We start from the raw sequence: 21,035 nt of genomic DNA on the forward strand, positions 1-21,035 counted from the left end.
TTTTTGGGGGAAAAATAAGCCATTAAGAGACCCTTGCCAGAAGCGATTAAGGGACAACTTCATTAAATCTAGTTGAGGAGATTAAAAAACAGGGACAGAGTGCAATAGTACAACTTTAAAGGCCTTCCCTCTATTTTAAGTGGGAAGTTTTTGGCTTCTCAACGTTTATAACTTTTTAGCTGAGGTATTACAACTTACATTCTGCACCACTGAATCATCTCCAAATTTGGAGTCGTTATCTGTAGCAGAATTGCTGATGGTTACACTTAAGCACTGCCTAACTTCCACTGCTCCCATACCTATCAAAAGGCTGGATCTATAAAGTCAGCAACGAGGGACCTTAAAATAGCTACCAGAAGTGCATGACTTCAGACTACGCATCTCATTTTGTCCACTACTAGAGACAACTGCACAACAGCTACAAAAGTTTGCAGCTTGCTGCTGGAAAGCATAGACATGCCAGCTAACTTCAGATGTTACTCCAAAGGACACTGTGCCATACTGTAAGAACAACAACAACAAAAAAAAACCACCACAAAAAATACCAGAAGATTCTAGCTCAATGCATCTGATTAAATCAGCAAGTGCTCTAAGTCTGGTATGTGACAAAACTTCTATTTCTGCCATTCTCACATTCAGTAAGGAAAATAATAATGAGGAGGAGTCCAGCTGTGGAAGCATGTACAGAAGTTACAGGAAAGACTCTTAGACCTGTGAGGCTTTATGAAACTCAAAGTTAACAGACTTCCTCTGTAATACAGCAAAGAAAAGAGGGAACATCTTTCTTCTCATGCCAAGGTTTAATTCTGAGGTATGTGACATTGGATTTACAACGGTAAATAAAAAATACATTCTGAGAAACACTAAGCCCCCTACTTAACAAGGCAGAGGGATTCCACACTCCAAGCAGCTGAGAAAAGAAACCACTCAGGGTGAAAAAACGTACTTGGGGTCTGTCTTTGAGACAGGCTTTTGACACAACAGGTGATGAGGAAATGTGCATTAGTGAGGCAGAAGACAAATACTTAAGTGATAAAGATGAGACAGGACAACGGGTATTCAATAAGGCTTCCACTTGAACTATGTCTTTGAGACATTATGACCAGCAGTTAGATCCAACTACTATTCCAAACAGTGATGAGGTACACTATGTTGCCAAAAGGGATTATGCAGCTGTTGAGACTGACTTTAGCTCCAGCCTGCTGATGATATGGCTAAAGTTTGCATATGCTTGTAGAAAACACATACAAATGAAATCCCAGGAGTACAGATAGACTGCAGTAGTTTAGAGGAGTTTTCCACACCAACTGTACCTGATACCAGGAGTGAAGGCTATCACCTGGAGTACAGCGCACACACCAGTTTATACAAGTGTATAATCTACAGTTTTCATCCTGAATATCAATTTTAAAAGCCAAGGATGAATCATATGCAGGCAGATTTTATGACTCATTGCTGCAACAGATCTAACTGCCAGTGCTGATCCTGCCTGCCATTAAGAAGTCCGTCATTCCCTCTTGGATCCATTCCTCTGGAGGGGAGGCCTCTCATGGATCTGTGCTAGAGAGAGCTGAGCTAAAAGCAGTTAAATGAGAATTTAAGCACTAAACAAATAAATTTGCTCTGTTGTCACACAAAGGATAAAATTCCAGGAATTTATTGCTGTATGTATGCTTAATCCATTAATTTGTCTTACAGTAGTCATGAAGTGCCAAATTGTGTGCTACATTTAACATTTCCTGTATTCCCTTCCAAATGCCATTTTACAGTGGGCGTACGAAACAACGCAGCAGCAGTCACAAAACATGGCTTAGGCATCTCTCAAGAGCTTAAAAATAAAGATTTGTGTACAAGCTGAATAACGAGGTGTCAGTTAACAGGTCACTCAGCAACTTTAACAGAAATATCTTCAGGTGGAAATTTTGCAGTGTTAAAATTTACAACTCAGACTAAACGTTCTCATCCCCACTGTAGTAACAAGATACTTGCAAAGAACAAGAACTATGGTACGTAAATGTCACACGCAAGAACCGCTTCATTTCTATCAGAAGCAATAACTGCTAATTATAAACAAGGACAGGCCTAGCAGGCTAAGGCTGTCAGCCTACATTAAAAACATATACCTCCAAGTTTGGCAGTGGAATTCTATTTACCACCTTGACTTTTTTTTTTGGTTACATACAAGTACTCTTCCTCCCCTCCCACCACACACATTTTATAAACCCCCTTTTATTTTTATTATACCTCGATATTATTTACAGGACTCCTAAAGATTAAGTACAAACTAGTATGAAATTAATGATAGCTTGCTCTTCAAATATGTATCCCATGGCTAAATAAATACCAAGCCAATCCAACAGAGTGATCTGGAGTTATGATTCAGAAGCTTGTGTATCTGTGACTCCAGACGCTTTCTCATTAACTGTAGAGGATTCACTTGATCCGTCAACAATAGTTGCCTTAGAAGCTGGGGCAGCACTATCCAAGGTGAGTGTAGAGGTCTGTTCTACATTTACAGTAGTGCCAGGGTCGACGGAAAAGCTTCCGGCTTGAGTAATGGATGGAAGCAAATCTGTAGGCACCGTAGATGCCTCTGTGACCAAAGGAAGCAGAGGAACGCATTTGGGTGGCATTGACAGAGGTGTTATTCCCATTAGATTCAGAGGCGGCAATGAGGGAAGGGATGGCAAACCTAAGGAGAAAAAAAAAAGGGGCAGTGAGCCGCTGCACACCACAGACGGATCTGGAGGGATTCTCTGCTTACCATGTTGACCTTCTCTAATCGTCTATTTACTCTTGGAGAGGAGGAAGCTTTCTGAACTTAGTGTGAGCACGATATACGTGCAGAACTGACTCAGTGGCCTAGTTTCAAGCCTGATACTTTTCAGATTTCTGAACTGAAGAATCAGAATAAACTCAAGTTTGCTTCTACCTCCCCAGAGGACTAGGTATTTAATCCGTAAGTACTCATGATTGCATTTTTCTGGTATTCATTGAAACTGACAGAAGCAACAAGTCAACAAGAACCTTATTCCATGTAAGCTTCCAATTTCTTTTTGCTTGCTCCATGTGCACCTTAGGCAGTTTTGTTTTATTCAAAAATCATAACTCTAGTATTAGTTTGTACTTTTGGCATTCAATCAGGCTCCTTCGATCTCTTCACCTTACACACAAGGAAACACCTCATATATTCTTCTACCCATAAAACTATACATTTTAATTCTTGGCACAATCTCTTTTGAGATCATGAATCAGGTAGTACAAGATGAAACAACTAAATACAGACACAGGTTTAGAATTACTTAAAGACGTGTCCCTTGTCCACCTAATCTGGGTGCTACTGTCAACTCGCATCTCAGGCAAACATTCAACTGATCCTCTTCAGAACTCCACCAGATGGCTCTAAACGACAGCGCCAAGGATCACCAAGGAGAGACCCACTACTACAGTGTTTCAGTTTGCAAAAACACATACCAGGCTGTATGATTTCCGGAACAATGTGTGGTGCAGGTAAATTAAGTTTGGACAGATCAGGCAGGTTGGGGAGCCCTGCTGGTAATGGCATCAGACCTAAAAGAAGAGTGGAAAAGTTACAGCTGAAAACTTAAAATTGTTTTTTTTTCTAACTGTTTGTGAGACCTTACCGATCTTATTTAAAGTTATTTTATATTGCTTTACATATTTATTACCATTTTTACATGTAAGAATGCAAATTCACCTGAGTCTCAGCTTTTAAGTTGCATAGTGAAAACAGGTACCTATTGCAGGAAGTCCGGACTAGTAAACACATAATCCCGACCTTTCGGATTTTTCTGAGGAAAGTAGTATCTTATTTCAAAGAATTAGTAAGTTTGCATTCCAAGTTCACCTTTTAATAAAGGCAGTTATTTCACTGCAGCACTGCATTAGAAGCCCTCTGTTCCTAATTTGAATGGCAGAAGACAATAACAGGATGAAATACACAGTATTTCTGATCTCTAATATTGATTACTATATTATTAGTCTTTTCTACTTAGTTCATAACTAGAGTTAAACACAAAAATATATAGAAAAGGGAAGACAAAGTAACTTCCGAAGTCAGGACAGACTGAAAGTAGAAGAGAAACATCGGATGAACACAACACATGCCCTTCCATCATTGTGTTTGCAACCGAACATCCTTCCGCTCCTGAATTTCCTGTCCTGGAAGAGCTGCGTTTCTGGGGCAAGGGCTCTATTCCTACTTTGCCTTTACCTCGAAGAAGGCTAATTCTGAAATAAACCGTTGACATTACAGTAATAAGACAGAGAGGAGAAAAGTCTTAAAGCAAGGCCACTGTACACAGATTTTGATTAAAAAACAGTCATCTTTACCCACCTGGGAATTCATTAGCCACAAAGGCTGACATAATCTGACTCAAAGAGCTTTCACAGCTCAGCTACAAGCAACTTGGGTTTGAACTTTTTTTAAAATCTGAAAAAACTTAACTTCACACAAACTCACTCAAATATTAAACCTCCTGTACATTTAGTACTTACAATTTCACTAGTATGGTCACGCAAATTCCAAGAAATATTCTAATGACTTTCAAAAAAGCAATGATACTATTCAGAGAACAAGGTGAACGGAAAACTCATATTTGCAAGTTTTGGGGAAGGGGTAGATAGGGAGCTGGGGAAGAAGAGGACATTAACAAAAGCTGAACTTCTTAGTAGTTTGCTATTTTATCTAAGCAGTACAAGATTAAAGTTCTCTGCCCTTGTATGCACACACTCAGCTCTACAATACATTTTTTCTATGTTAGAGAGCATACCTCCAAGTATTACTTAAGATTTTTGGACACATCTTTATCTACTTGTCTCATAACATATAAAACACAAAATACAACTCCTTCAGCGTTTTGGAACGCACAACTGAGTCCTGTACCAGCGCACCAATTACATGGTGGACAGGAAGCTCAATACAAGTGAACAGTGTGCTGCTGTGGCAAAGCAAGTCAACAGGATGCTGGGTTGCATCAACAAGGGCATCACCAGCAGAGATAAAGAAGTCATTATCCCACTCTACTCAGCACTTGCCAGGCTACACCTGGAATACTGTGTTCAGTTTTGGTCCCCGCTATATAAAAAAAAAAAGTGGACAGGCTGGAGAGAGTCCAGAGAAGGGCCACAAAGATGATCAAAGGACTGGGAAGCCTGCCATAAGAGGCAAGGCTGAGAGAACTGGATTTGATCAGCCTTGAGAAAAGAAGGCTTAGGGGAGAACTTATCACCATGTTCCCGTGTTTAAAGGATGGCTACAAAGAAGATGCGGACTCCTTTTTTGCAAGGAGTCACGTGGGGAGAATCTGGTTGGACACAAGAGGAAAATGTTTCACAATGAGGACAATCAGTCATTGGAATAATGTCCTCAGGGCAGTGGTTGATTCCCCCACATTGGATACTTTTAAAATTCAGCTGGACAGGGTACTAGGCCATCTTGTCTAGACCATGCTTTTGCCATGAAAGGCTGAATGAGATGATAGAGGGCTGAAACATCTCTCCTATGAAGACAAGCTGAATTGTTCAGCCTGGAGAAGAGAAGGCTCTGAGCCTTTCCAGTACCTAAACGGGGCCTACAGGAAAGCTGGAGAGGGACTTTTTGCAAGGGCGTGTAGTCATAGACAAGGGGCAATGGCTTTAAATTGAAAGAGGGGAGATTTCGGTTAGATGTAAGGAAGAAATTTTTTACAATGAGGGTGGTGAGGCACTGGAACAGGTTGCTCAGAGCAGTTGTGGCTGCCCCATCCCTGGAAGTGTTCAAGGCCAGGTTGGATGAGGCTTTAAGCAACCTGGTCTAGTGAAAGCTGCCTCTGCCCATGGCAGGGGGGTTGGAACTAAATGATCTTTAAGGTCCCTTTCAACCCAAACCATTCTATGATCCTTGAGGTCCCTTCCAAACTGATATTCTATGATTCTATGAATTCTGGAATACTAGTGCTTGAAATCATAGAATGGTTCATTATTCATAGAAACATTCATTACTATCAGGAAGTGACACACACCACTTTGTAGACAGACTCTTACTCCTGTTATACCAGTTTAAATCACTAAATAATTCAGAAAGAGCAATTGAAACATCTAGTTCTATCTTCTTAGCTCTCTATTTATACCAGAGTATTGCGCTTGCATGGCAAGACTTTGGTAGCAGTGGAGGTGCGGGGGGAGCACTACAGAGATGGCTTCTGCTAGAAGGTTGCCCTGTGTCCTGGGTTTGGCTGGGATAGAGTTAACCTTCAAGAGGAAAACTGGGAGGGGGCACAGCATGGGAAGCTGACTGGAATTAGTCAGAGGGCTATTTGATACCATATGGTGTCATGCCCGGAGACTGTATATCAAGGGAGCTAGCCGAGGGAGGGGCTTTTACACATCTTCGCTGATCCCGAGCAGGGTGGGTGTGTGGGGGTTCTGCCTTCCAGGTTCTGCGTCGGCGTAGCATTTGTACCACTCGTTTTGTACTACTCTTTTCATTAATACTATCGTTATTACTCTTTTCTCTTTTTGTTTTTCACTGTTCTATTAAATCATCCTTATCCCAACCCACAAGTTTTACTCTTTTTCTTCTGATTTTCTCCTCCCACCCCCCTGAGGGGGAGGAGTGAGTGAGCAGCAGCATGGTTGCTTAGCTACCAGCTGGGCTAAACCACAACAGTCCTTTTTGGCACCCAAGGTGGGGCTGAGGAATTTGAGATAAGGACAGTGATTGGGATAGGCAACAGGCAAAACATGGACTCCACAGTGCCGGAGAGCAGAATGATCCCAGGGAACTGTGATTGTTGTAACTGTAATGAAGAGGCGACAAGTGGAATGTGCTAGGTTTACGGGAGGGGCTGCAGAAATGGCCCCTGTAAGTAGCTGTGAAAAGCCTTCCCAGCTCCAAAACTGGTCAGACAGGTGAGACCCTCCCTATCCCCACAAGCCAGAGCTGAGCCAATCAGCGCCTCTGCAAATGCCCTATTTAAGATGGGGACAAAGGAGCCCGAAGGGAGGCTGGACCTACACTGAAGAGAGTGGGGAGGCGGGGGGCTGGCCCCACAGCCTCCCAGGCCTGCAGCTGCCCATGCTGGGCCGTCGCTACCCAACTGGAGATGGCTGCAGCGGTATGACTTGGAGAGCTCCGAAGCGTCCCACTCCCAGCACATCCGCTGGGAGGAGTTTGTCTTGCCAGGACTGTTGAGGTTCATCGAGAGGACTGAGACCTGAGAGAAACGACTATGCAGACACCAAGGCCAGTGAAGATGGAGCGGGAGGAGGTGTGCTGGAACTGAGATTCCCCAGCAACCTGTGGTGAGACAGCAGGCAGCCCCCCTGTCACCCGTGGAGATTAACAGTGGAGCAGAGATCCACTCGCAGCTCTTGGAGAACCCCACACTACAGCAAAGATGCCTGTGCCTGAAGGAAGTCGTAGAGAATGGTCTCTGTGAGCTGCTGGAGGCTGACAAACTGATCGCAACTCCCATTCCCATCCTCCTGCACTGCTGGCAGGGAGCATGTAGAGAATTCAGGAGCAAAGTTGAGCCCAGGCAGAAGGGAGGGGTGGGAGGAAGGTGTTTTAAGATGTGGTTTTACTTCTCATTACCCTACTCGATTTCCCCGAGTTGAGTCTGTTTTGCCCGTGACAGGAATTACTGAGTGGTCTCTCCCTGTCCTCATCTCGACCCATGAGCCTTTCATTATATTTCCTCGTCCCTGTCCAGTTGAGGAGCGGAATGATAGAGTGGCTTTGATGGGCACCTGGTGTCCAGTCAGGGTCAACACACTGCAACTAGGAAGAATGATCAAGCCCAGTATTAAAAAGCAGTTTCCTACAATGGAGGTTTTATGGGTGAAAGGAATGCAGAAATAGGCAAAACATGCCTTCTCAGATCTTTCTTCTGTCATGACGTCCGAGTATGAAGGACAAAACGGAATTTGTGAAGCTATGCGCAAAATTATTTCGCAACAAACAATTTATGATGTATGGAAAGCAACAATATATAAATTCAAGAAATGTTGCAAACAGCAAAGCTAAAACCTTCCTGAGAAATCCTTAATGCTGCATCTATTGTGCAGTGGCCCCTAAAAAGTAAATGATGATAAACTTGTTGCCAACTCAGTCCTCTGTGCTACAGACATGCTGTGCACATACTCTAAAAAAAAAAAAAATTCTTAAAATTGTAGACGTTGTATAGGGAACTTCAATATGAAATGTCTAAGTTATATGAAGTTACATCCTCCCACCCTCCAAAATCAGTGGAAAAGACAGCTCTTTTCCTTTGCTCCCTTAAGACTTTTGTTTCAGAAATGTTTTAAGAAATTTTACCTACTCACCCGGTAATGTAGTTGCTGGGTTAACTGGTGGCACAGGGGTAAGGGACTGACTAACTTGTGGTGGTAATAATGGAACTGTTGGAACACCTGGTGGCACACACAGAAAAACAACATTAATTTTAAACATACAACACTTCAGCTCCATTCCTCAAGGAGTACAAGTAAGTAATTGCTCACAGAAGAATTACTATTTGCCCTAACCATAACATGTTGATGAAGAAAAACAGTATTCTAAATAGTACACATTGTATTTCTGATAGAAGTTGTTTGCAATTATTTTGTGAGCAAGTAGGGCACAATTACAGTGCTCTAGCCTTTGCTGAGAAGAAAAGTTCAGGGAAGAGAAAATTTTGTTCTCTTCTGTCTTCTATTAAAGTGCTAGAAACATCTGTGAATGCAAAAAAGTCAGAAACCCCATGCATTTCAGAAGTTAGTTACTTCCATACTAACCTGTACTGAGAACGTTACTGACAGTAGTTGAGGGTGAGCTAATAGAAAGTCCTGAAAGACTCTGTTCAAGGCCTGCTGACCCAGCCGGTAATGTGGCTGAGGGATTAACTGATGACAGCTGAACCTTATCGAAAGGAAAAAAAAAGTTACATCATTAGGGTTTGTTTCCACAAGAACCAAGAGAAGCAGAAAAGCAATATAACATCATAATCCACTTTTACCAAGCCAAAGAAGTGACTACAATTTACCTCTGTGAAGCCATCTTTGAGGGGACTGAGAGATGCACTAGGCAACTGTCCTGGGAGAGAAATTTTCTTTCCCTCTTCAAATGGGCGTGTAGGTATCCTATGCAAATATCCATAACCAATGCCACATCCTAGGCTTTTAAAACACGAACATTCAAAAGTCAGTGAAGTGACTGTACAACTAGCAAGCAATGCATAAAAGAATTACGATGCCAACAAGTTTCAAGATAAGTTCTGTACAACTTTTCCCTCCCCTGCCAAATGCTGCCTTATTTTCTACAGAGATGTAATATGAGAAAACTTTAAGAAAATTTTGTAGGTTTTAGCAGTAAACATTTAGCACAAAATAAATTTCCTTGTTATTTAAACCAAGCAGCTCTATCAGGTATACAGCTTGGAATTCAACTCGCAGTTGTTATTTGCAGTCCTCTGTTCTGGCTACTGCACAATACTTTAATACCTCATACTACAGCCTAATGACTATTTGAAGTCTAATGCAGAAAGCAACTGTTGCACTTTGTGCATTCTTGCACTAGCTAATTTACTGTGTAAATACACCCCCTCATTAGTAATGAAATCTGAATTTCAAGTAGATATCTAATTTATTATAACAGAAACACCTTGGATATAACCACATTCTTTTCCTGTCTTCGCAGAAAACTTAAGCAAGCAGCTTTTAAGATAGTGCTACAAGGAAGTTGTCCCATCTCCCTGTAACATATTGTCTCCTTACCTGCCTTCTCCACCCCACGCAGAATTTGGAGTAATCACCACTTCCCGACAACTATCTGTGTCTGTGTTATACACATAAAGTTTTAATGGCTTTGCTTCGTGCGTTTCAATAAGGGAAAAGAGATCTTCAGACTGGAAAAGGATAAAAATTTATCAGGGCCTTCTTGTACTTCAATTTGATACTAGAATCATCTTTTTCCTAGTCCTAACTTTCTGTAACAGAACCTGGTAACTGCTACATGTTGCAGTGCTGCTGTTCTAATCACAGGGCCAACTTTAATACATGTTTTACTAGCACAACTCAGAAGACACATGGCACAATGCAGACTTCAAATCTGTTATTTGAAATATTAATATTAGAGTACAAAAAAGTTTCTATCTGACTTCATGAAGATATTTAAGAGCAGTTTTTATTTCCAGAACTGCATTTAAGCACAAAGAAGAGGCATCACGCCTTCCTCTTTGCGTTACCTTACTTCCATTAGCACTGAACAGAGACAGAATCGGGGATGTTTCATACTGCCCTGGTACAATTTTTTTTTTAGCTTAAAAAAAAAATCAAAATCTTATATACTTACCTCATTCATGACAGTATCTGCTCCAATGATATAGTCACTATGAGGTCTAAGTCCAGCTAATGCAGCAGGAGAATTTGGTTCCACTTCCTAGTTGTAAGATGGAAAGTTACAAAACATTACATAACTGTCAGGGTGCAGCAGAACAGTTAGATGTGCACTCCACATAAGTTTTGAGTCAAACTGGTCAAGTATTCAACACAATTAGAGAACAGTCACTGAACTAGTGAGACAGTGGCTAGGTGACAGTCTCTTTTGATATCATTACAAGGAGCTCTGAGTTTCGTACAAAACCACTGATTTAAATACAAGATTTGATAATATGCTCACAGACTTACAGTTCTAGTTCAAAAGTCTTTCCAAATCCAAAAATCAATGAAGAGAAAACAGATCAATTTGATCTCATGGCTTTTATACCCCCTTGCAAGTTACTTTTCAGTAAAAAAAGTTTAACAGTAAGCAACAGTAAGCAAAATACTTGGAAGTCCGTACGTACCAAAACATGCCATACGTTTTCATTGGCCCCATCAAAGCTGCAGAAACGGATGCTCACGCCCAGCAGACCCTGTCCACCCCACATGTTGCTGGGAGTCACTGATGTTTCTCTCAGTTCCAGTGTTTTGCTACTGTACACTAGCATTTTTACAGGTTTTTCAACATTTGCTTTCAACAGGTCCTTGAGAGTGTCATTGTCTTTATTCTGCAAATGTTCAAACAAGAGCTTGGTTTAGTGTTTAACACTGCAAGCACCCAGTTCTATAGCACCACTTTCGTATTTCCAAGGTCCTATGAACATTACACATTATCAGAATACGTATCTACAGCTATTTTATAACAAGCTTCCAGTCCCTTCACAATTCTGGACTACAACTCCAGCGAAAACCTGGGATTTCACAGCACCAGGTCACGCTTTCCAAACATGAAAGCACTTTAAACCTGCAACACAACGCGCCCTGCAGCTTTTCAGTGGCTTTCTTGAATCCAGCCATACTGGTGGAAGAACTTAGCCACAGCTGTTCTTTTCCACTGCTCTGATGGTTTGTTGTCTCACTACAGCCCTGCTTGAAAACTTCCTCCCATGATTCCTACCCAGCTAACAGCTCTAACAACAGCTCTTTCAACCAATCTGTTTTGCTGAAATGAGTTTGCAAGTTCTCACACAAGCAGTTTTACAGACAGAAGTAGGGGAGCACGAACACAAGCAGCTAGTGGTGGATCAGTAGGTAGTGTTATCTTCTGCCGGCACAGATGTCTGCAGGGAGCATGTCTTGTCTGTCTGCATCCTTATTCTTCAGTTAAATTTTTGATAGAATTATAGCTACGAGGTGAAGGAAATTAATTTCTGATGCAGTTAGGCTTTCTCATTTTAAACTACAGAAAAACATTTTATATACATTTAAATAAAACAAATGCATTGGTTTGCCTACAAAAATAAGATTCTCAACGCATTGTTTATAGTCAAGAGTTATAAAATAACAACACACTCACCAATCTTGAACCATTAATGGACACGATGAAATCAAAGAATGGCTCCAATCCAGCTCTATGCCCTGGCGAGTTTTCTTGTACCTAACAAAGTTAAATGAGAATTTAGCAAAAGTGTACCGATGCTGATTCATAGATCAGAATTATATTTCTACTTGTGCAAACCATAGTTCTAGAAGCTACTGATGTTTGTATGTACGATTTTTAAATGTTCAAATATAATCTTATGGACCAAAAAAATCCTTAAAAAAAAAAAAAGGAGAAACATTTAAAAAGAATCAGTAATTTATGAATTATTGAGGAATGACACAACAGTAGCCAATCCCTGGGACAAGCGCTGCTTAACAGCTGCACCAGATAAATTGGATATATTTATTTCAATAAAGGAGATTATGGTCAAAGGACAACCTTAAATTCTGAAAAAGTTGGTTAAAAAGCAGTATCTTCCTACAGAAGTACCAACATTGGACCTTGCTTTTTATCTCAGGCTTATTAGAAGAAAAGGAGAGTCACACCTGTGTAAGCATGGGCTGTTATCTCATGATTAAACATCACCTGTTGACATTCTTGAGACACAGAGGGCATCTGTACAACCAACGATTCATTAACATACCAACAAGCTGCAAGAAAAGGGACACGTGCAATTTTGCAGCCATGGCAGCTCAAATAATTCAACCACTCCACTAGGACAAGGCCTAAGTATTGGATACATGTTGCTCTCAGAAGCTTAAAGTATGCTTTTAATTCCAAATGGAGTAACTGGGAGACCTTTTGCCAGTGTTGGTTTTTGACTATTACATGAATTGCCAACAGACAAAAGTAACTCCAATATGGCGATCAGTTTTTTCCTATAGCCTTTGTAGCAACGAGTATCTTTCCTTATTTGTAAGCTGATTCATTTTACCCACTGGCTTTTTCTTTTATGTGCTACGTTTATCTTCCAAAAAGATCTAAAAAGCGTTACCCTTTACAGCGTGTTTTCTTATATTATGCGTTATTCCATCTGACAGAAGTGGTACAAATCTGCTAGTTTGTTCAATACCGATCTGATTCTGCAGGAACTGAGTTTTCTTAATATGAGTCACCTAGAACAAAATTCTAATATTTAAAAAAATGGGCTTGATTACTACTAAAGCAGTCCTCTTAGAGTCTGTTTATCTCTGCCTGACACATTCACAAAATCAGAGCTTGGAAAAAAACCTGATTTCTTGTAGGTAGCTTTCTGTAACAGATGCCAGAAGCTTAGAACATTAGTGTCACATAACCTAAATATTCATTAAAGAAAAAATAATTTGGACTCAGTAGTTCCAGAGTCACATCACACATACTGATTGCTGCCCAAGATTTGTAAAGCAGCAAGAAAGTACAAAACCAACATTATCCCACAGTAATAAGAAATCACTGAGGGAGCAATAACATCCACAAACCTCGTATTTAACATTTCTAACTAGAAGTTGAAGTGTGTCTAGAGAAGTGTCTCTTCAAGACACCTGCATGCTCCTTGGAAATAATTTCCTGGGGGTACAGATATTCTGCCTCTCTGCCGAGTATTACCTGTATGGAACCACAGCTCTCAATCACCAAAGCGACCTGCAGGACCGCTAACTAGATCCAAACTACTGCCTCTGTGATACTTACTCAATCCGTCGGCCAAGAAGAACTAGAGACCAGGCAGCAGGCTGTGCACCAGGCAACAGGGTAGAAGTACAAGCTAAGCTCCAGGTAGCAGACCCTCTGATACTAGCTGCACAGAAACCCTCGGGCACGTTGTGGATGTTGCTTTGACGTTCGTGGACTGTCCCTAGAGCTCACTTCAAACTTTTGATACTAAAACTTTCAATAATGTAGAGCTTAATAATAATTTCAATAATTTCAGAACAGGATCCATAAACAGAAATTTTAGGTTGTAAGAAAAGCCACAGAGAGTAAGATACACTACGTGAGGTATCTTCTCAAATGTAAAAAGCACACACTAAGTTGCACACTGAAGGTCTTCCTACCAAAAAAAAAAGGTTAAACAACAGTTTCATGAAAGCAGAATTAAAGAGCTCAGGTTTCCTATGGACATGCTTCATAATTGCATTCTCAGGCTTAAAGTTCCTCTTGTAATTAAGTCATTCAAAACATCCTCTCCTCTGATGCAGTTTTTCTAGTAGCTAATGTAGAATGAGCTTGTGCTGTTCGTTGCTCTTATCTCAGTTTAGGGAGGTGATGTGAAAATACTTTAATAGACTGTCTCTCTCTCATTCCACCCCCTATTGCATATGACATAAAAGAACTTACATTTTGTGGTTTTAATAAGCCTGACATAAAGGCTTCATACCAAAAGGAAATCAGCAGATGGTTTCAGAAGTTATTGGGAAAATGGTAATTTTAAAGACAAAACATGTCTTTCTAAAGCTTATCATTAAAAATTAGTAAACCCTGTAAACTGATACATTTATTCAGATAACACATCAGATTGTTAGGACTGGATACATGTCATAGCCTTGAAATTATGAAAAGCCAGACTTCATTCAGCCAGTAGGACAGCTGCAAAAGCACTCCTGACATGGTCTATCCGCTATTCAGAGATTGTCCTCCACTTCCAAATGAACACCTTAAAAAATCCAAGCAATAAAACTCCTACACTCTGACACAATATCCCTCCCCTACAACCTCTAATAGATTACATCCTGAACATTGTGAACCAACAGTGACCACTATTCAGTAAGGTAATCTTTTAAAACGAGAGGGAGCACCCACAATAAATGAGAATTACATATGTTCAGCATCCATCAACGTCAAGCTTGCTGACATCTGGGATGTATAGATTTGGTATTCTACATAAATTATTTATAGTCTGCCCCAAACTGATGAAGGGACTGTGACAGTTTGCAAGTTCCAAACGATTAGTTTGCAGAAAGTATCTTCAGATATTGAAGACCTTCCCCAAATCCATCACAATCCTGAACATCTCTGCATGGTTTGTTTCTAAGTGGGCATGTAAAAACTACCAGGAAGCTGTAGTTCTTGCAAAAATCAAGCTCTTGTAGTTGCATCAATCATAATCATACATGCACCTACAAGCATGTAGCTGCATCCCTTCTATCATCACATTTCCTCATGCTGCCATGCACAGGTTCAGTCACAAAAAGTTCCCTGTTTCCCTAGCTTTTTTGAGCCCGACGTTGCTGAAAGAAAAGCATTTTTATGCCCGGCAGTCTCAGAAACGCAAAACAGAAGTGCTGAGTTCATTTCACATCAGAAGTGTCCTTAAAAAAGCGACATGCTCAGCCCTGCACAACAATCACACTGACCCCATAGAGTTCTGATGTCACACCACCTTACTTTCAGCCAACTACCTGAACAATTCCTTACCACCACGCAGCGCCGAAGGCACAAGACAGCTTTCTGCTCAAAGCTCTGTGGCCATGGTTCTCTTCCAGGAACTATGGCAACAGAGGATACCATGGACCTTCGGAAACACAAGGGCACAGAAGCCTTCTTATTAATGATGGAAATAAAGATTCCATGCATGCGTACATAAACTCTAGGTCTCCTGAGCCACCTGGCTTGGTGCAGCTTTGCTGTATGCCCCAAGCAGGTATTCAGTAACTTGCCTTTGTAACCGAATAAGGACGGAGAAATAATCAAGTAATATCATTTACAACAGATGCCAGTGCAGGCAAGATACCATCCACAGCAGCTTGGGAAGCCTAATTCTCTCAAATCCAGCTGTTACTTCAGACATATAAGTTACAGACACCTGTGGGTAAATGCCATGACTTTCTAACAGTAGAGGAAAACAGTGGAACAGGCTGCCCAGAGAAGCTGTGGAACCGCCACCAGCGGAGCTTTTTAAAAGCAAGCGAAGAGAATCTCTCGCAAGAATGCTGAACGTCCGAAGGCAGCAAAGGGCTGTATGAGCCTTTCAGCCTCGTACAATGCTGCAGGACCTCAGCTGCTCACTGAGATGACAGCACCATAGATTGCACACTAACCATTTCACTATCAAGAACTAAACAGGGAAAAGGCTTCAAGGTCAAGACACTGATTTTAATCTGCATTACTAAAAAAAACTTCTTTTTTGCTAAATGCATAGTTTCTCTTTGCTGAACACCTTTCCCAACACTATCACTCTATGCCTACACAGCATATATTGTACACTGGAACAAGGCTGCTCAGCAACACAATGCTCACAAATTCAAGCCCCAAGCGAGCAGTGCTACAGTATATGGAATTAAACATGGAAAATCTGATTTTCAGGGGCAGATGAAAGCTCTCACCACTTCTGAAAGTCAGAAAACTTACACCAGTGTCCACTTAAACTTTCAGAAGCTTAGCTTCAAGTGCTAAATACACAACTTTCAAGGAGCAGAGGCTCTGAAGCTTTTTTTTCCTCCATATAAGAAACGCTTCCCAAGTAATATTTACTTTATTATTAACAAAATGCTGAAATAAGTTTTTTGGTAGTTCTTCCACCCACCCAGTAATTGGGAATAAAATTTCATTATGTATCATGTGTAAGCAATTCCTGTTAGGTCTGATAGAATCTATTTTATTTCTGTCAGCTATTTGAACACATTACACAGTGTAACTATATTGAACTTCCTTATGAAACACCCAGTTTTCAAGAGAAAAAGCTTTATAAGCTTTTTGTGAGAAAACAGATTCCTTATACATAGCATCAAATTTTATTTTAGCACAGAGAATTTAAGTTGAGCTTTTAAAATGTGAGCCTCCCTTAAAATTTAAGTCACATCTTTATGGCAACATGCTTGTACCTCTACTACAACAAACCGACGCACTGAAATAAAAGTTAGAAATCTAAACTTTGGGCACTGCTGTTCAGTATCTTTTAGAGAGAACAGCACCTAACACAGTCGAATACAAATCTCTTGGAGATAAAAATTCTTACATCATCTGTTACCTGAAGAAATTGTCAAATCACTACAACAGCCTGTGCAAACTATAGCAGTTTCACAATGCTGAACAAGAAAGTTACTCCAAATTTCACTTCATTCTCTTCTGAAGAGCAGAAACAAATGCATACTGAGCAATACATAGAATCAGTTGCTCTAATTAGCCACACAGCATAGGTTAAAAGAAATGTATGGAGGAGAAAAACAACTGATGTAGAAAATTCCTAGAGGTAAATAGCACTGACACTACCAACCTGGGCAGTACGAGTTAAAAGAAAGATTTTTGAGCACATTACATGAATCAGTAAATGGAAGTCTAACAGCAAAAGCACACATGATGAATAAAAATGTATTCCAATGAATTGTTTCAAACAAATCACTGATTGTTAGGTCTACCTATGAAGAGACTAGGGCAACAAACCAGTTGAAACTTTCTCTCCCTCTTGAAAAAAAAAATCAAAAAAGAACTAAATTTCAACATCTAGAAACCCCAACAGTGCACCCCTCAGCAACTTTTCCTGTCCGGTATGCACTTGATGAAATCGCTTTTCTTCGACAGCACTTCAGCCCTGGAGTGTTCCTATTTCCTGTTAAAAGTGCACTGATAATAAAGCTCCCAATGAAAGCGATATTGCAGCAGCTGCCAAAAAGATTAAAGTAATCTGCAGAAATTACATCAGAAATTAGTGGTGGAAAGCCTTTAGTACTGTGCACTTGCTCCTGTCTGAAGTGACAATGACATACTTGCTACCAATTTTGCAGCAAGTACAGTCTAATAGTCTCATTGTGAGAAATCTGTGACTTGGAACTCCAGCTTCTACTTGGCTCCTATGGTCATTCTGAACCACATAACTCATTTGTTTCATGGCTTTTTAACACACACTTTGCATTTATCTACCCTACCCAAATAAAGTCTTGAAATAATTGAAATTTTTCTGACATTTCTCTAGTTTTCTAACAACTAACGACCACTATATACCATTTACAGAATTTTGACATTATCAAAGAAATCTGACCTTATCTGAATTACATCCGTAACACAGAAAGACTACTGCCACTTTCCTTTTACCATTTTCATTTATCCGATTAGAATACTGAGCTCAGAAAGAAAGCCTATTTGAGAATAAATTACAAGAAAATAGCAGTATTGCTCAACCCCCAAGTTCTACCAAAGGTGGGTCCACGCAGACAGACAGAGCAGTTGCGTCAAGCTCCTCAAACAGTATGAGCTGAACACATTTGTCTTTAACAAACTTACTACAGAATACTGACTGCAAAGTTAGACTTGAAAAACTATAGAGGAAAATTCCAATCACTTGTATGCTACATGCATTTCAATATAAACATTCCAAATTATAACTGTGAAACTTCAGAATTTTTCTCTACTCTGAATTTACACTCCCAACTACATATAAGCTCTGGCCTAATTCCTGTTAGACCCGGATCGTGATGCAACTTAAGAAGCCTGTCCACAGAAAAAAAATAACTGCTCATTGTTTGGCATCTGAAGACATCAGCAAGAAGGTAAGGCTCTGAAAACACAAAGACATCAGTCTGTTTAAGACAACAGGCAGGTCCTTTCCTGCATTTAATGTAAATATGGCTGTCTTCTCAGAAATCAACTTCTTTAACGTGCACCTACCAATTACATTTTGAAAGACTGGCAATCAAACACTGCCACTTCAAGACACAGCAAAAACATTACAACCAAAAGGCGCCTAAATGAAAACAAAAGGTGCCAGATTCAAGTAAAATTACCAGAAAAAAAATGAGTAGATTACACTTCAAAAGAGAGACGCCTCTCAATTTACTAATTTTAATCAATGAGTATGAACTGAGGAATCTAACATAACTGATATTCTAACTGCAGAGTACTTACTGATTTTACAACTCTCAAAAGTAAAAAACACATGATATTTATGCTATAGTATGCTAAAAACCAAATAAACAAACAAAGTCTGCCACTTTTACCAAACTGCAACAGTGTTTTTTGTGGGAGAAAGAAAAAACCAAAATGGATTGTCGTATATTAGTTAACATTGGATTGCTATATATTAAAAATGAGGAACAAGGATCACCATGATTTTAGCCTACATGTAAATTTTAAAAGATGAATGTTTGGATTTGATCAGAACGTGAATGTTCACTTCTTAAATGCATTATGCAGCATTTTTTAATACTGAAAGATGATCTCTGTTCTTTTTTCACCACGATATTCTACATATAGTTGTAGCTCACTGCTAGCAAGCTAGACCAAGTAAGGAAGAACTAATCCACATGAGTAGAGGTCTTGTGCTCTTTCACATGTCTAAAACGCACGGCTAGCTCTAGACAGAACTGATCCAAGAAGGTTCAATGCCAACAAAAGACCTACACCAGCACAGTGCCTACAGTAAGGATACTCACGCTCTAGCTACAGTGGCAACAGCACTATGGTGTGGGCAAGGCTATTAGTAGCTCTGGCAGACACTGTGTCGCCCCATGCACTGGACTCAAGAACACAACCCAGGTATCATTCTGCTCACTGAACGGGAAACACATGCTGAAGAAAGGACGTCCAAAGATCTCTAAGGCAGCCTACCAAAATATTTTGTTGCACACAAATGCCAAAAGCCTGCGGCCGCAGCGTGAACAAAAACTATGTAACTGAAAAACGGCAACATTGCCTTCAGTAGGAAAGCAGCTCTGGCAAGTGTGATGCCTGTCTGAATTTCAAACGCCTTGATCTAACGCTCCTGGAACTACTGTCGAGGGGTGAAGCAGCTACAGCTCAGATCATGGAGCAACGACGAAGCCTGACGTGTCCTCCGAGCCGGGCACCTGAGGGGCTGCAGCTCTCCAGCTGCAGTTCGAAGGCGCGCAAGCCGATGTGCCAACAGCATTCGCGTCCTCGAAGGCTGCCCAAAAAGCTGCATCACCTCCCGCGCACCGTCCCTCCCGGCCTGTTCACAAGCTGGAGCACAGACGGCGCGCCCCGACGGCACGGTCCGGGCCAGCCGGATCTCTCCGGCGGGAAGAGGCGGCGGGGAGCCCGTCCGGGCCAGGGCAGCGCGAGGGCCGTGGGCAGCTCGACGCGGCTGAGGCGCAGCCCCGGGCAGCGACAGCGCGGAGCCGAGCCCTCCTGGCAGGGCGCCCGAGGAACGGGGCGGCTCGCCTCCCCGCTCCCCCGGGACAGGCAGCCGGCAGAGCGGCCGCCGCCGCGGATTTCACCGCTGCCACGAGCCACGGCGGAGCCCCGGCCGCCGCCGCTGCCCCAGCGCCTCCCCGCCGAGCCGCGAGCCCCTCGGGCCGCTCGAGCGCGGCCCCGCGCAGGGAGAGGCCGCCGGGCCCGAGGGCCGCCGCCAGCCCTACGGTCCCCGTAACGGCGGGCCCCCCCGGCCGCCCTTACCCGCAGGACGTGGTAGCCCTCGGTGCCCCCGCCGGGGATCTCTACGCTCTGCGAGGCGCCCATGGCCGCGGGCGGGCGGCGGCGGCGGCGCTGCTCCCCGCACGAAGCGCCGCGCACCGGGGACGTGGCACTGGCTCGCGCCCTCCCCCTCCCGCCCCGCTCCGCTCCGGAGGGACGGGCGACGGCCGCGCGCGGGGCATGCCGGGAGGCCGCGCCGCCGGCTCCCGCCACAGCGCCCCCTACCGGGCCGCCGGGAGGAGGCGGAGGCTGTGGCCGTACGGTGGCCGCGACGGACCGCGGCCCTCCCGCTCGTACCGGGCGCGGCGCGCCCCCTGGCGGCTGCGGGCGGCGCTGCCAGGCAACTCCCGCGACACCGCGATACCGTCGCTTGTCTCCCCAGCCGAAGCCCCGTAAATTCCAGCGCATTTTTAGACCACGCAATATATTCCGGTGACAATTCCGTTTCCCCAGGGATGACGAAGAGGCAAGTGTCTCCGGAGCTGGTAAACATTTCGCTAATGGCGACTATTTCCTACTCAGATTTCATGCTGGGTCAGATGTAACAACTGTTCATGTGCTTCACTGAAGACACTAAATCTTCGCTTCAGCATGTTGCATCCCTTATCCTTAAAGAGTTAACTTTCAGCAGAGGTTACTGTAACACGAGGACTGCATCACAGTGAAACACGCTGTAAAACACCTCTTAGAGGCCCTTTCCCATGTCATTAAAGATTGTAAATAAAAGATCTGGACTTTGGTTTCTTTGTGAAAGGAAGGTGACTGTTATCCCAAACTTCATACTTCTGTCCACCAGCACCAGAACCAGAAAGAGTAACAGTGTTTTGCCATTGAAAAGTTGCTATTTTGATGAGTATGTGCCTGAAAATCGCTGATGTGAACACTAGTCTCTCACACACTTCCAGCTGGC

General features: G+C 42.3%; 1 protein-coding gene across 1 annotated transcript; it reads right to left on the reverse strand.

The window, feature by feature from the left end:
• Positions 1-1,058: 1,058 nt before the first annotated feature.
• GORASP2 (golgi reassembly stacking protein 2) lies at positions 1,059-20,170 on the reverse strand. The gene is made up of 10 exons (XM_086615715.1): positions 20,108-20,170; positions 11,819-11,899; positions 10,827-11,030; positions 10,334-10,420; positions 9,757-9,887; positions 9,027-9,159; positions 8,779-8,902; positions 8,329-8,415; positions 3,475-3,570; positions 1,059-2,692 (listed from the first exon to the last, which is right to left on the reverse strand). The coding sequence occupies exons 1-10, from the start codon at positions 20,168-20,170 to the stop codon at positions 2,373-2,375; spliced, it is 1,326 nt and encodes a 441-aa protein (XP_086471841.1). The 3' UTR covers positions 1,059-2,372.
• Between the last annotated feature and the right edge of the window lie 865 nt (positions 20,171-21,035).

This window comes from Tauraco erythrolophus, chromosome 8, assembly GCF_009769465.1.
Source record: "Tauraco erythrolophus isolate bTauEry1 chromosome 8, bTauEry1.pri, whole genome shotgun sequence".
In the NCBI taxonomy this organism is placed as follows: Eukaryota; Metazoa; Chordata; class Aves; order Musophagiformes; family Musophagidae; genus Tauraco; species Tauraco erythrolophus.